Genomic DNA, 13,551 nt, shown 5'->3' with positions numbered 1-13,551 from the left:
GGGGGCCGTCGAGGCGAGGTTGCCAGAACCTGGATGTGCTAGATGGAGGCCGACTTTCGGCACCTGTCGCCAGCGAACAAGCGGCAATGGGTGGCGCGGAGAATGGTCGAAGACGAACTCTTAGAGTCGGACGGGCGAAAGAAGGAACGCGCGGAGGAAACTGGTGGGATTAGTACTGGAATGCACAATAAGTAGTAGGGAGGGGGATGAGTGGTGACTGCGAGGCGCCCAGAAGAGCAGAGGTGAAAGAGAGAAGAGAGAGGGATGTTGGTTGACAGAGGGGCGGGGGGAAGGGGGAGGAGGGGCGCGGGGCGACGTTGGGAGAAAGGTGGCTGGACGCTTTGGCCACCATCATGTAGAGGCCACAGGCCCATCAAAGAGGCAGGCGGGGACGACGACAGACTTGCAGTGTGCAGATTGCACTGCAAGGGCACAGTGCGCAGTGCACAGTGGGAGTAGAGAGATCCCAGCGGGCGACAGTGCACGCGTCGGTGCGTCTGACGCCCCCTCGGCGGCGGCGGCACGCCTCACGCCTCACGCCCGCCAACGACGCCGTGCCCGATGCACGAGCCTCGTGTGCCATACGTGCACACACACGACTCCCCCCTTTTGGTGCGCTGCACGACTAGGGATGATCTGGAAAGGTGTAATGATCGGCGCAAACTGGACTCACCCAAACGCGTGTGCACACCACTGATTCCAGTCTACTCGGTGCTCCTCAAACGGTCACTGACAACAACCGCAAATTTAGGGGAAGGGCGTCCCTCGAGGCAAGCAGGTCGAGTCGTATCTCGACGTCGTGCAAGCTGTGCAACTGGGGGGGCAAGGGGGGACGAGGTTATCGTCTTTGGGCGGGTCGTAATCGCGTCCGCTGCTTGTCGAGAAGGACGGAGGCTGGGGCGTGGGGGGGTTGTATGATAAAAGAGTGAAAGTATGGCCCGTGTCGATGGCCGGTGTGGTGTTGGTCTAGGAAAAGAGTATCGAGAGAGTGTCGCGGCCGTTGAACCAGCAAACGGGCCGTTGGTGTTGTTAAGATGACAAGAAGAGGAAGAGTGAAGAGGGGGGGATGTAGGACGAGGAGGAGGTGTCCAGGATGCTCGGCCATGCAACAACCTGCCTCGTCCTTCCTTCCTTGCTTCCTTTGGCCGTTGTCGAGTTGGGTACGCAAGGGGCAAGTTCGAAGTTGGCTGTAGGGTTTAGGGTCTGGGGGGTGGTGGGGGGGGGCGACATGATACAGGGACAAGGGCACGGCGCGCTGCGCGCGCACGCGCGAGAGTATGCACACGCGACTGGGAACGCCTCGCCGCCTTGCAGCCGCGCGCCCGCCAGCCCGCGCGCCCACTCGAGTCCAGTCCGAGGGCGGCGGGTAGCCAGGCGCCACGGCAGACGGGCGGATCGAACGGCTTACAGGGACGTGTCGTCAGGGTAAATAATGGTAAGCAGGGTTTGGCTCCAGGGGTGGGTAGGGGCCGAATATGCGCAAGATTGACGGGTTGCTGGCTGCAAAACAGGGAGAAGGGGAGAGGGCCATTGAAAAGCCTTGAGCAAGCACGCTGCTAGACCGAAACCGGCCAAGTTGCGGCTCAGGTTCCAACCGAGCGAACGGCAGCCACAAGTCGCCAGCGTCGCCAGCCAGCCGCGCGCGCCAGGCAGCCCCCTCCGCTCCGCTAAATCTGCACTGCATACCCTGTCTGGCTTCCGTCAGTTTGTGATCCGTGCCTGAGTCGTGTGGCGTTTGCAAGACGCGACTGGTCCTGCTGGTCAACGCCCAGCCCCTGACCACCTTGCTCATCTGAAGTGAGCCACTGTCGCTTCTCTCGTGCATCTAGTCGGGCTCGCTCGCGACCCGCATCTTGTTCCACCAGTTCCGCGCCCACCTCGTGCCCGCCTCGCTATGCCTCGCCTCGCCACGCTAGAGCGCGTACGCGCGTCCGTTTCATCTACTTTACTTTAGAGGCATGGGGCTTGGCATGGCCGCATCCGCGACCGCGTCCGCATCCACGACCACCCCACAAGGCCAATACCCTCCGCCGGGACGAGGTCCTCCGTAACTAGACAGGGTGGGCTCTTTCATTCAACGTCGACCACCCTGGTTGTCGGTGCCGCCCATGCAACTGTTTCACGCGCTATTGACAGTCTGCACTGCGGTTGAGCACGTCCAGCACACCATCAAAGCAGGCACTTTGTTGATGTCGGCAACATTGCGCAGCACTCTCCTGGAGCTTCAAACATGCGGGATGGATGGATGTGCGCGTTGCACTCAAAACACGCTCGGCACATGTACGTACTACAAGTGCGTACATGAGCCAGCCAGCCAGCCAGCCAGCCATGGCCATCGTGACGCGTAGAGGCCAGTGCAACGGTACATGAGTCACCCCTACAAGCCACCTGAGGCACATCCAGGAGCCGGTTAAATGGGGACACGGCCTTGGCCTGGGCTGCGCCGGTGGGCTTGCCTTGCCCACAGCAAGCACTGCGCAATCGTTTCAGACACGGCATGCACGGTAGAGGCTTGACCGCAACTCATTAATCAAGCCGAGTTTACGACAGCTCTCGGCGTGAGTAGCTGCAGGGTTGACGAGCATGGTACGCACGCGTTGTTGTGTGAGTGGCTGAGGATGCCCCAGTGTTCCTGTTTGACCCTCCATGTTGTAAAGTCGGGAGCCGGTAGCACGTCGCACTGCCGTTGTTTAAAGTTGAAGCCTGGCGACGGGCTGCATGTGCTGGCATGTGCTCTTGCAGCATGCATGCACGCGAGGCAAGTCGATTTACGTACACAAACAATGACGGGTGGCGGGTGCTCGTGTTCCCAACAAGCTGTCGAAACACTTGCCCCTTTGAACCCAACTCCTCATGAAGCAATGTGCCAATGGACGGGCACACCTACGTGGAGCCCGTCCTCTGGAAACACTAGGCGGGGCGTGCGACGCTGCTGGCAGGCTCTGCTGGCTGGCTGGGGCAGCAGGAGCGCGACGACAATGGTACGACTGGCCGCCGACTAGAAACATTGCGGATTTCAACAAGCATGTCGCGCCTTCCTGCAGGTGGCTGGAGTTGTGTGGCATGTGTGGCACTCGCGTGGATCAAACCACCGACCGACCGACGGCGCCGACCGACACAGTCAGCAGTCAGCAAAGTGACTCACGTGACCCTTAAGGGTGCATGCAATCGCAATCAGTCGCCGTTGTGCATCCAATTTGCTCCCGTCTCACCGCACAATACACGCATCAAATCGCGGCTTTTTTGCGACTTGCTTACGAGTGAATTGACTCGGCGCGACATGACGCATCAATCGTCGTATCGTCGATATCAGTGGCCCAATCTTTGTCAGACTCGCCGCAAAGTTGCCTCATTCTTGCTTCGGCAACACGACGCGATAATCTCTCGGCAGGAGCTAGCTCTATCTGCTCCACACGGCGCCTACTGAGACACACAAAGGCCGCATATAATACCCTCGGGCCCCATCGCCACTCTGTCTCACCCCCATCTTACCTTTGTCTTATCTGATTGCGTCGTCATCGCGCCGCCATCGCGCTAGCCAGCTCACCATGGCGCTGGATAACATCCCCACCCACCTGCCCACGGCGTCGCTGCTCGTGTCCAACATGCACTGCCCGTCGTGCGTCGAGGCCATCACGCAGCTGCTCTCGGGCCTGTCGTCGGTCAAGAACCTGTCCATCTCACTGCTCCTCAACCGCGTCACCTTTGCCATCGACACGTCGATCAGCTCGTCGACCAAGACCCCGTCGTACCGCCGCATCGTTGACCAGGTCAAGGGCATCCTCGCTACCGAGGGCGGCTTCACCGTCACCGAGGAGGCTGCGCCCGCCCCTGCCGCCAAGCCGTCCCTCTTCTCCAAGCTCGGCAGCAAGCGCCGCGCGACCAAGGAAGAGAGGCGCGCCGAGGAGCGCCATGCGCGCCACCTCGAGCGCTGCGAGGCCTGCCGCGCCGAGCAGGACGCGCTTACCAATGGCCTCGCGCCGCCCACCGTCTCGAGCCCCCCTCCGGCCGACCAGATCCAGGTCACGACCCTGTCCATCGAGGGCATGACCTGTGCTTCTTGCACGGGCACCATTACGGGTGCGCTCAAGGGCAACCCGTCCGTGCTCGAGTCGGACATCATCCTGCTCTCGTCCTCGGGCAAGGTTCGGCACAAGGCGTCGCTCCCTGCGTCCGAGGTCGCCGAGCTCATCGAGGACCTGGGCTACGATGCCCAGGTGATCGAGACGCACCCCGAGGCGCCCGACGTCCCCGACGAGCCTGATGAGAACGCGCTCATCAAGACGACGTACAGTATCGACGGTATGACGTGCGCCTCGTGCACGTCCACTATCGAGTCCGAGCTCGGCAAGAACCCCGACATCACCGAGGCGCTCATCGTGCTGCTTGACAACAAGGGTGTCGTCATCCACAAGGCCAGCCTGTCGGCGGAGGCCATCAAGGAGACGATTGAAGACCTCGGCTACGACGCTACGATCGTGACTTCGGCCCCCGTGAACGGGCCGAAGAAGAAGGACGGCCCCGGTCTGCGCACCGTGACGGTCCGCGTTGACGGCGTCTTCTGCAACAACTGTATCGTGCAGCTCAACGACCACCTCAAGACGATGCCGCTCCGCTCCTTCACCCCGCTCACCCTCAAGGCCCCCGTCACGACCATCACGTATGCGCCGCACGACCCGCTCACCATCCGCGACATCCTCCAGTCGCTCACCGACGTCGCGCCCGAGTTTGACGCCGAGGTCGTGCGCAACCAGAGCCTCTCGGAGCGCAGCCGCGAGATGCAGCGCCACGAGGTCAAGATCCTCGGGTCGCACCTCGCCGTCGCCTTCCTCTTCGCCATCCCGACCTTCATCATCGGCATTGTCAGCATGGTCCTCCTCCCCAAGCGCAACGGCTTCCGCCAGTACTTTATGGAGCCGGTCTGGGGCGGCGCCGACCGCGGCACGATCGCGCTCTTTGCCCTCGCCACGCCGGTGCAGTTTGGCGTCGGCAGGCTGTTCTACATCCGCGCCTTCAACTCGGTGTGGCCGCACCTCCGCCACCTGGTCCCCACCTTCCTTCGCCCCAAGTCGATGGCCAACATCCCGTCGCGCCCGTTCTCGTGGCGCAACTTCTTCACATTCGGCAGCATGGACCTGCTCGTGGCGCTTTCGACCACCGCGTCGTACTTTGCCTCGGTCGCCATGATGGCGCTCGACGTCAAGGCCGGCGCCCACTCTGGCAACATGTCGATCGGGACCTACTTTGACTCGTCCGTCTTCCTCCTCATGTTCATCCTGCTGGGCCGCACCCTCGAGGCGTACGCCAAGTCGCGCACGACCGACGCGGTGTCGCTGCTCGGCAACCTCCGCCCCCCGACTGCCTGGCTCGTCGACAGCAGTGCCAACGACGAGAAGAACGGCGTCAAGGACAAGGAGGACGACCACTCTGAGCCAGAGGAAGCCGCTGCTCCTGCGCGCGAGATCCCCGTCGACAACGTAGAGTACGGCGACCACATCCTCATCCAGGCCGGCGCCCTACCCCCGACCGACGGCGTCATCGTGTCTGGCAACACGACGTTTGACGAGTCGTCCCTCACGGGCGAGTCTCTCCCCGTCGCCAAGGGCCCCGGCGACGAAGTGTTCACCGGCACGACCAACCAGTCTGCGCCCGTCACGATCCGCGTGACCAACCTCGCGTCCGACACGATGCTCGAGCGCATCATCCGCGCCGTGTCCGACGCGAGCGGGCGCAAGGCTCCGCTCGAGAAGGCGGCCGAGCGCCTCACCGGCGTCTTCGTCCCCATCGTCGTCTACATCTCGATCGTCGTCCTCTCCATCTGGATGGGCGTGACCTTTGGCGGGCTCATCGACCCCAAGTGGTTCCACGGCAACGGCGGCCGCGCCTTCTTCGCCCTCGAGTTTGCCATTTCTGTGCTTGTCGTCGCGTGCCCGTGCGGCATCGGCCTCGCCGTCCCCTGCGCCAACGCAGTCGGCAACGGCCTCGCGGCTGCCGCCGGCATCCTGGCCTCGGGCGGCGGCGAGGCCTTCACCGGCGCGACGCAGGTGACCACCATCGCGTTTGACAAGACGGGCACGCTCACGGTCGGCAAGTCGGTCGTCACCGACGAGTTCCACAAGGACGTGCCCGGCGTCGAGCGCAAGGCCGTCGTCCACGCGCTGCGCGACGTCGAGGCGCAGTCGACGCACCCGCTCGCCGTCGGCCTCGTCGAATACCTCAACGCGAGCTTTGAGGAGTCCAACGCAAAGGTGACCGAGACGGCCGAGATCGCCGGGCGCGGCCTGCGCGCGCTCGCCTCCGTCGGCGACGAGACCCTCGAGCTCCTCATCGGCAACGCCAAGCTGCTCGAGGAGAACGGGCTCGACCTGGGCGCCGACGACGCCGAGCGCGTGACCTCGTGGGCGCGCGACGCCAAGTCCGTGGTGCTCGTCGGCGCGCGCGTCGGTACTGCGTCCTTCTCCCTCGCCGCCATGTTCGGGCTCTCCGACCCGCCGCGCCCGACCACAAAGGGCGTGCTGCAGACGCTCCGCGCGCGCGGCTACCGCCTCGTCATGCTCACGGGCGACAACGAGGTGACGGCGCACGCCGTCGCGCGCACGCTCGACATCGCACCGGAGGACGTGCACGCCGGCGTCGGGCCCGAGGGCAAGGCCGAGGCCATCGCCGCGATGCAGGCCCAGTCGCGCACGCTCAGCAACGTGTTCCGCACAAAGACTGTGCCCCAGCGCGTCATGTTCGTCGGCGACGGCCTCAACGACGCCGTCGCGCTCGCGGCTGCAGACGTCAGCGCCGCCATGGGCCACGGGTCGCAGGCGACGCTCGCCTCGGCCGACTTTGTCATCCTCTCGTCGTCGCTCGACAGCCTCATCACCCTCTTCCACCTCAGCAAGAAGGTGCGCAACCGCCAGTGGCTCAACCTCGTGTGGGCCTGCGTCTTCAACTTTGTGTGCCTGCCCATCGCGGCCGGAGTGCTCTTCCCCGCCAACGGCATCAAGCTCAGCCCCGTGTGGAGTGCCGTCCTCATGGCGCTCAGCAGTGTCAGCGTCGTGCTGTCCAGTCTGGCGCTGCGCTGGGGCCTGTAGCCGGCCCTCGTGCCGGCACCGTAGGCCCAGCCGCCTGACACACAAGAAGAATCGATAAAGCCCCACTCTGAGAAAAGCCAAAACCAAACGCAAGGAAGAGAAATGAATGCCCAGTGCCCGTACCCCGTAGCCGCCCCGATGCACACCTTCATACATACAGTCTCTAAGTGTTGAGCTTTGCGTTGAGCCGCCGCAGCTCCTGTGGCGTGAAGCGCAGAATCACGCTCAGCACGCGCACGAGGTTCGGCCGCATCTCCTTGTGTTCGAGGAACTGGAGGATGACGTTGCGCAGGTACTCGAGGTTGACCTCTTCCTCGTCGCGCGACGGCGCGGGCGACGCGCTGCCGGAGGGCGCCTCGGACGACGGCGCTGGTGGTGTCGCCACGGGGGGCACCGCGGCCGCGGCCGGCTCGGCACCGCCGCTCGCCCCCCAGTACCCGACACCAGGGTTGCGCTGGCGCTCGAGCAGCTGCACGCTGCTCTGCACCTTTCTCATCTCGTCGCGCAGCGTCTTGTTGTTGTGGCGCAGCTTGTCGGCCAGCGCCTTGGCCTCGTCGAGCTGTGCCTGCACGCTCGTCGTCGCCTCGCCGGCGGTCGCGAGCTCCTCGCGCGCCGCGCGTTCGGCCTCGGCCGCGACCGCGACGTCGGCGTGCGCCTCCTCGACGGCCGCGCGCAGCTGGACCATCTCGCGCTCGAGCTCGCGCCGCGCTGCGTCGGCCGCGTCGATGCGTGCGTCGCGCTCCGCGCGCGCTGCAGCAGCCGTCGCGGCCTCCTCCTCCTTGTCGCTCAGCGTGCGCCTCAGCGTCTCGAGCTCGCGCACCCGCTGCGCGAGCTTGGACGCCCAGTCTTCTTCCAGCTCGTTGCGCTCGCGCTCCAGCGAGCGAACCTTGAAGCGGAGATCAGAGAGCTTGGCCTCCGACTTGGCGTCGGCCTCGGCGAGCAGGCGCTGGACCTCTGCTGCCGAGGTGCCGGATGGGCGCGCAGGGGCAGCCGCCGCGTCGGACACGTCGGGGGACCGGGCGCTCGGCGCGTCCTCCAGAAGCGCGACACGCTCCGTTGCCTCGCGGAGCTGGAACTCGAGCTCCTTGGTGCGCGTTTGCAACCCCTCGAGCTCGCCGCGCGCCGACTCGGCTTCCGACTGCCTGCTCTGGATCGTCTCAAACTGCTTGGCCTTGGTCGAGGTGAGGTCCTTGACCTGAGACTCGAGCGATGTGATGCGCGTGGCCTTGTGCGAGAGCTCCTTGGCGTGCGCCGCCTGTGGTGTAAGCTTCCCCTCAGCAACGTCAACCCACCTTGGTCGTGATCATCTCCAGCTCCCACGCAGCCTTCCTCGCCGCGAGCTCCTTGTCACTCCGCTCCTTGATGCTGGCCGTCTCACGCTCAAAGCCCTTGCGCAGCTGGTCCACCTGGGTGATGCGCTCCGCCTTGATCTTCTCGACCTCCTCGCCAGCCTTGGTCCGCTCGGCACGCGCCTCGGCGAGATCCTGCTGGATCACCTCTTTCTCCTTCTCCACCTTGACGTGCTTTTGCCGCACAGTCTTGAGCAGGGAAATTGCTTTTGTGCGCTTCTCCTCCTCCTCCTTGGCGCGCGTCTCCGCCTTTGCGAGGTCGGCCTTGAGCTGGCTCGTATCGGCGGCGTCGGTCGCCTTGGCGGATAGCTTGGCCTCTGCGTCGGACAGCTGCTTACGCAGCTTGGATATTAAGTCGGTCTGCGAGCCGCCTTCCAGTCGGTGTGTATCGCGGAGCTCCTCCATGCGCGACGCTTGCACTGGGCGTCAGTGCAGCCGGCAAACCCGTACTCACAGTCAAACTTCCCCTGCAACGTCTTGAGCTGGTCCTCGAACAAGCCGAGCTTGGTCGTGGCCATGCGCAGCCAGCCCTCGAACGCGTCAATGTCAGCGAGGCCCGAGAGGGGCGTAAGCTCCTTGACAATCTTGTTTGCCGCGTGGGACTGGCCCAGGAGCTCGGTGTAGCGGTTGGAGAGGTCTGCGTGTGAGCTGGGCCGGGCGACGGGCGTCGACTCACCTGTGAACCGCCTCTCGGACGCTGCGAGACGCTGCTCAACGCTGGCGTCGGCGTCCGGGGTCGTGTCGCCATTGGCTTTCGGCGAGCTGCTCGGGGTTGCTTCTGGCTCGGCCGCCGCCTTCTCCTTGACCTCAGCCGCTGGCAGCAACCCAGCGCTCAGCGGGTCGGTCTGCTCCTTCGCGGGCGTTGCAGCCGGCGACACGGGCAGGGGGACGGACAAGGGGTCAGTCACCTTGCCCTCCGCCTTGCCCCCCTCCGTGTCCGACACGTCTCCGGGCGTCGCCTTGCCACTCGGCACAGCAGACGACGCCAGCGAGCCGAGGGAGAACGGCGCGGCCGTGGCCGACAGCGCTCTCGGCGTCGCCGGCCGCGACGAATCCGCTACCGCAATCGTCGGCGGCGTAGCCGGTGCATCCGCCTCCTTGAGCTCTGCGGACCCTGGCCGTGAGATATCGAGCGACTCGCGCTGGAGCTGCAGAGAGCGGCGGAGGCTCCCAATCGCCGACTCTGCGAGGTGCGACGTGCTGCTCTTTGTCGGTGATGTTGATACGGGGGGCGAGCGGGGCGAGTCGGACGCCGCGGCGGGCGTGACCTTTGGCCTTGTTGCCGGGGAGGCTGGCCGGGGTGAAGACGACGAGCCGGCCGCGCCTGGGGTTGCCGTCGTGGCCGGCGCACCGGGAGCCTGCGTCGCGCTGATGGCTCGCTGCTGCAGCTGGCTGCCCGTCTGCTCGAACTGGTTGACAGCCGCCTTGCCTGTCTGCTCGATCTGGTTTACAGCCGCCTTGAGCCTGTCCGACAGGCTGACGCCGAACATGGCTGTGGCCTAGGATGTGATGCGGAGTGGGTGGGTGGTTTGGATGTGCAGACGTTGGGGGAGAGTGTGCTGTCAACGACGACTTGGCGCGGCCAGTCTAGGCACAGCGACACAACGGCAGGTCGACGCCGCCGCCGCCTTATGTCATTGCCCCCGCTATCGTCGCCATCACTTCGAGCCCCACACATCTCGACTTTGTGCACTCTGCAACAACGACAACACCCCTGCAGCCATGGGCGTATGGCAGAATGCGCTCGTCAAGATGGGCATGGCCCAGCAGGGGCCCAAGATCACGGCGCAGGACCGGGCCGTGCTCGAGTGGGTGGGCGTGGGCGGGGCTGGATTCTAACAACATAGCCTCAAGCTCCAGCGCGACAGGCTCAAGCAGTACCAGAAGAGGGTGAGTGGGAGTGGTTGGCATATCTGACGTTCAGATCCAGGTCGTGCTGGACCGCGAGCATGAGATTGCCAAGGACGCGCTGGCCAAGGGCGACAAGGTGCGCCAGGCGACGCCGCCGCCGCCGCCGCGCTGACGTTTGCCCAGCGGAGAGCACTCACGGCGCTCAGGCAACGAAAGTACCAGGAGCAGCTGTTGACGCGGACGGATGGGCAGCTGCAGACGCTGCAGGATCTGGTGCGTGGGGCGGGGTGGGCTGCGTGCGCGTCGCCGCCGCCGTGTGGTCGCCCGACTGACGCTTACCCTCCTCCAGGTCAGCACCATCGAGTTCACGCAGATCCAAGCCACCGTCGTGCACGGCCTGGAGCAGGGCTCGGCTGTCCTCAAGCAGCTCCAGGCCGAGGTGTCGCTCGAGCGCGTCGAGAAGCTCATGGACCAGAGCCGCGAGGGGATTGAGTACCAGCGCGAGATTGACGAGGCGTTGGCCAGCCAGATGACCCCGGAGGAGGAGGAGGCGGTGCAGCGGGAGCTGGAGGAGTTGGAGAGGGCGGCGTTGGTGAGTGCCGAGTGCCGAGTGCGAGCGCAGCGAGCGCGAGGGCGGGGTGGGAGAGCGGGGTGGGGAGCTAGAGTGCTCCACCTCCCCCCTGCCTACACCTCACGCTCCACGCGCTCCACACCCCAGTCCACCCACTCACACCACAGCCCAAGATCCCAGACGTGCCCGACACGCAGCCGATCAGCCTGCCAGACGCGCCGGTGGACGAGCCGGTCGAGGCGGAGCCCGCGGCGGCGCAAGGTACGTCGAGTCGCGTTGCGTGGGGCGGAGGCACAGCTCACGCCGCAGCGAGCAAGCCGGAGCGCGTCGCGCTGGCTGCGTAGATGGCGATGGCGATGGCGTTGGCGTTGTACTCATAGCATGCATGGGGTGGGCGGGAGGGTGGGCGGTGGACATTGGACCTGGAGTCAGGACCCGCTGGAATCATTTGCCACTCAGAAGTCAAAACGCGTCACGACAAACTTGTTGTTCTCACTCGTGTCTCCTTTCCACCCGACGGCCATGTCGCACGAACTCGCGCCCCTCTTCCCGTCGGCGACACACCCCGCGCTCCCCGTCGCCGCGGACATCCTGTCGACGCTGCGGCACCTCACGGCGCCGGGCAAGGGCAACGACCTGCGGCCCGAGGAGCGGACTGCGCTGGTGGGCGTGGCCGCGTTGCTGGGGTGTGAGCGGTGAGTCTGCGAGGCGAGGGGAGGCGCGCAGCGCCGAGTGTGCCGAGCGCCGTGTGAGATCATGCGCAGTGAGCGCGGCCCCGTCACCCTGTGGCCGCCGCCCCCGTCGCCGCGCCGCGACAACCGCTAACCACCCAGAGTCCAATCCCACGACCTGCTCGAAACAGCAGTGCAGCGCGCCTCGTCGGTCAGCCCCGCGCGCTTCAAGTCGGCCCTCGCGACCTCGCGGCGGCTGCTAGCGACGGCCGACGCGCAGTCGCCCTCGCGCCGCCGGCCAGCGACGCAGAGCGCGCCGGCGCCGTCCGCCGCCCCCGCGCTCTCGCCGTTCGCGACGCCGAAAAAGCGCTTCAAGTATGCGTCGGGCGTCGACGTCTCGGCACTCGTGAGCCCGCACGCGCCGGCCACAGGGAGCCCGCTGCGCGCGTGCGCTACGCCGTCAAGGCTGGCCGCCGCCGAAAACGACGCCGACACGACGCCGAGCAAGCGCGCTGGCGGGGGCGAGACGACGCCGAGCAAGCGCGCGCGGGGCGACGACGACGAGGTGGAGCTGGAGACGACGCCGACGAAGCGGACGTCGGCGCGGCGCCGAGCCGACGACGACGTGGCGGCCTTCTTTGCGCTGCGCCCCGGTGCCGGCAGCAGCCCCGACAACGGCAAGGCGGCGGCGGCCGCGCCGCCAGACGCCAGCCTCGACTTTCTCCGCCGCCTGCCCTCGCCGGCCCCGCTGCCGCGCCCACGGGCGAAGCGGCCGCGCAGGGACTGGCGGTACGCCGAGGGCGTGTGGGGACTGGACGCGGCGCGGGCTGCGGCGCTGGTGTCTGAGCTGGCGGCGGGGGTGCGCGACGGGGACGCCGACGCCGACCCCGAGCCCCGCGGCACGACGGTCCCCGCGCTCATCCTCGCCACCTGGCCATAGCACACCCGCCCCAGCACCCCACCTTCCATAGCATACTCTACATACAGAGCCATGAATACTGCATTATACGTCGTGCGTCGTGTCCGCCGGCGTGTCCGGCCTGCCTAGCCCCGCCCGCCGAGCTCCTCGCGCTCGCTGCGCTCGCGCTGCTCAGGCGGCCAGCACCTTGCTGAGGATGCGGTAATCTGGGCGGCGCACCTCGCCGTCGGCGTCGACGTCCTCCCACCCGTCGTCGTCGGCCATGCGCGTCGGGTCGATCTCGTCGGGCGTGTACCCGGCCTTGGCGTAGAAGCGGAGCGCGGGGGTGTTGGCTTAGCGGCGGGCGAGCGTCAGCGAGCCGACCCGGCCGAGTGACTACACTCACAAGCCAAGCACGTCAACATCGCCTTGTCCATGCCGCGCGCGGCGCCGATGCCCTCGAGCTCGGCCATGAGCTGGCCAGCGAGGCCGGCGCCGCGCGCCTCGGGCGCGAGCTGGACCTCGTAGCTGCGTCATTAGCACCTCCCTCCCTCTCTCCCGCCCCCGCACGCACCAGTATATCACCTCTGCGTCCTCCACCCCCGCCGTCTCCTCCGTATCGAACCGAAAACTCGCAAAGCCCAGCAGCTCGTCCGGGCTGATGTCGACGCGGCGCCGCGCCGCCGGGCTGGGGGGCAGCGCGCCGGGCATGGGCTGCTGGCGCGTGAGGACGAGGTATCGCGCGTCGCGGTGGAACATTTCCGCGCGCTTCGGCCCCTCGGCGTGCGCCATGCTCGTGTGGGCCGCGAGCGGGGCCATGTTGCTATCCAGCAGCGTGTAGAGCGCGTCCCGCGCGCTGGGGGAGAGCTGGGCGGCGGTGTAGAGGGCGAGCTGGGCGCCGGGGAGCAGCCTGGGCAGGTGCGGGGCCAGCTCGTCGGCCGGGGCCTGGCGTCAGCCGTGTTGGGACAGCACTCACGCTGCTTGCGGATCGCACTTTCGCCGTCGCCATTGTGTGTTGACGCCGTGTGGTCGACGCCGTGTTGACAACGTTGCGCTGAAGATGCGAGTGCCGCCAGCCGCCGCCCGGCCAGACTTTGGCCACCTCCACCCACTCCCCCACCCCATCACC

The 13,551-nt window shown here is 66.2% G+C and overlaps 5 protein-coding genes across 5 annotated transcripts; 3 read left to right on the top strand and 2 right to left on the bottom strand.

Annotated features, from left to right (window-relative positions):
• Positions 1–3,548: 3,548 nt before the first annotated feature.
• On the top strand, positions 3,549–7,082 carry Q8F55_004999 (uncharacterized protein; the record flags this gene model as incomplete). The annotated part of the gene is made up of 1 exon (XM_069353496.1): positions 3,549–7,082. The coding sequence occupies one exon, from the start codon at positions 3,549–3,551 to the stop codon at positions 7,080–7,082; it is 3,534 nt and encodes a 1,177-aa protein (XP_069208138.1).
• Positions 7,083–7,245: 163 nt separating this feature from the next.
• On the bottom strand, positions 7,246–9,921 carry Q8F55_004998 (uncharacterized protein; the record flags this gene model as incomplete). The annotated part of the gene is made up of 4 exons (XM_069353495.1): positions 7,246–8,337; positions 8,375–8,850; positions 8,886–9,068; positions 9,108–9,921. 4 exons carry the CDS (start codon positions 9,919–9,921, stop codon positions 7,246–7,248), a joined length of 2,565 nt encoding a protein of 854 aa, XP_069208137.1.
• A 232-nt stretch (positions 9,922–10,153) lies between these two features.
• Positions 10,154–11,197, top strand: VPS20 (Vacuolar protein sorting-associated protein 20; the record flags this gene model as incomplete). Its single annotated transcript, XM_069353494.1, has 7 exons — positions 10,154–10,239; positions 10,279–10,321; positions 10,356–10,418; positions 10,466–10,555; positions 10,632–10,874; positions 11,021–11,114; positions 11,163–11,197. The coding sequence occupies 7 exons, from the start codon at positions 10,154–10,156 to the stop codon at positions 11,195–11,197; spliced, it is 654 nt and encodes a 217-aa protein (XP_069208136.1).
• Positions 11,198–11,375: 178 nt separating this feature from the next.
• Q8F55_004996 (uncharacterized protein) lies at positions 11,376–12,464 on the top strand (the record flags this gene model as incomplete). The annotated part of the gene is made up of 2 exons (XM_069353493.1): positions 11,376–11,548; positions 11,687–12,464. The coding sequence occupies 2 exons, from the start codon at positions 11,376–11,378 to the stop codon at positions 12,462–12,464; spliced, it is 951 nt and encodes a 316-aa protein (XP_069208135.1).
• Positions 12,465–12,614: 150 nt separating this feature from the next.
• On the bottom strand, positions 12,615–13,431 carry Q8F55_004995 (uncharacterized protein; the record flags this gene model as incomplete). The annotated part of the gene is made up of 4 exons (XM_069353492.1): positions 12,615–12,775; positions 12,829–12,950; positions 12,997–13,367; positions 13,399–13,431. 4 exons carry the CDS (start codon positions 13,429–13,431, stop codon positions 12,615–12,617), a joined length of 687 nt encoding a protein of 228 aa, XP_069208134.1.
• Between the last annotated feature and the right edge of the window lie 120 nt (positions 13,432–13,551).

The sequence above is a fragment of the Vanrija albida genome (genome assembly GCF_041260175.1).
Source record: "Vanrija albida strain AlHP1 chromosome Unknown contig_4, whole genome shotgun sequence".
Lineage (NCBI taxonomy): Eukaryota > Fungi > Basidiomycota > Tremellomycetes > Trichosporonales > Trichosporonaceae > Vanrija > Vanrija albida.
This window is presented reverse-complemented; position numbering and strand designations above follow the sequence as displayed.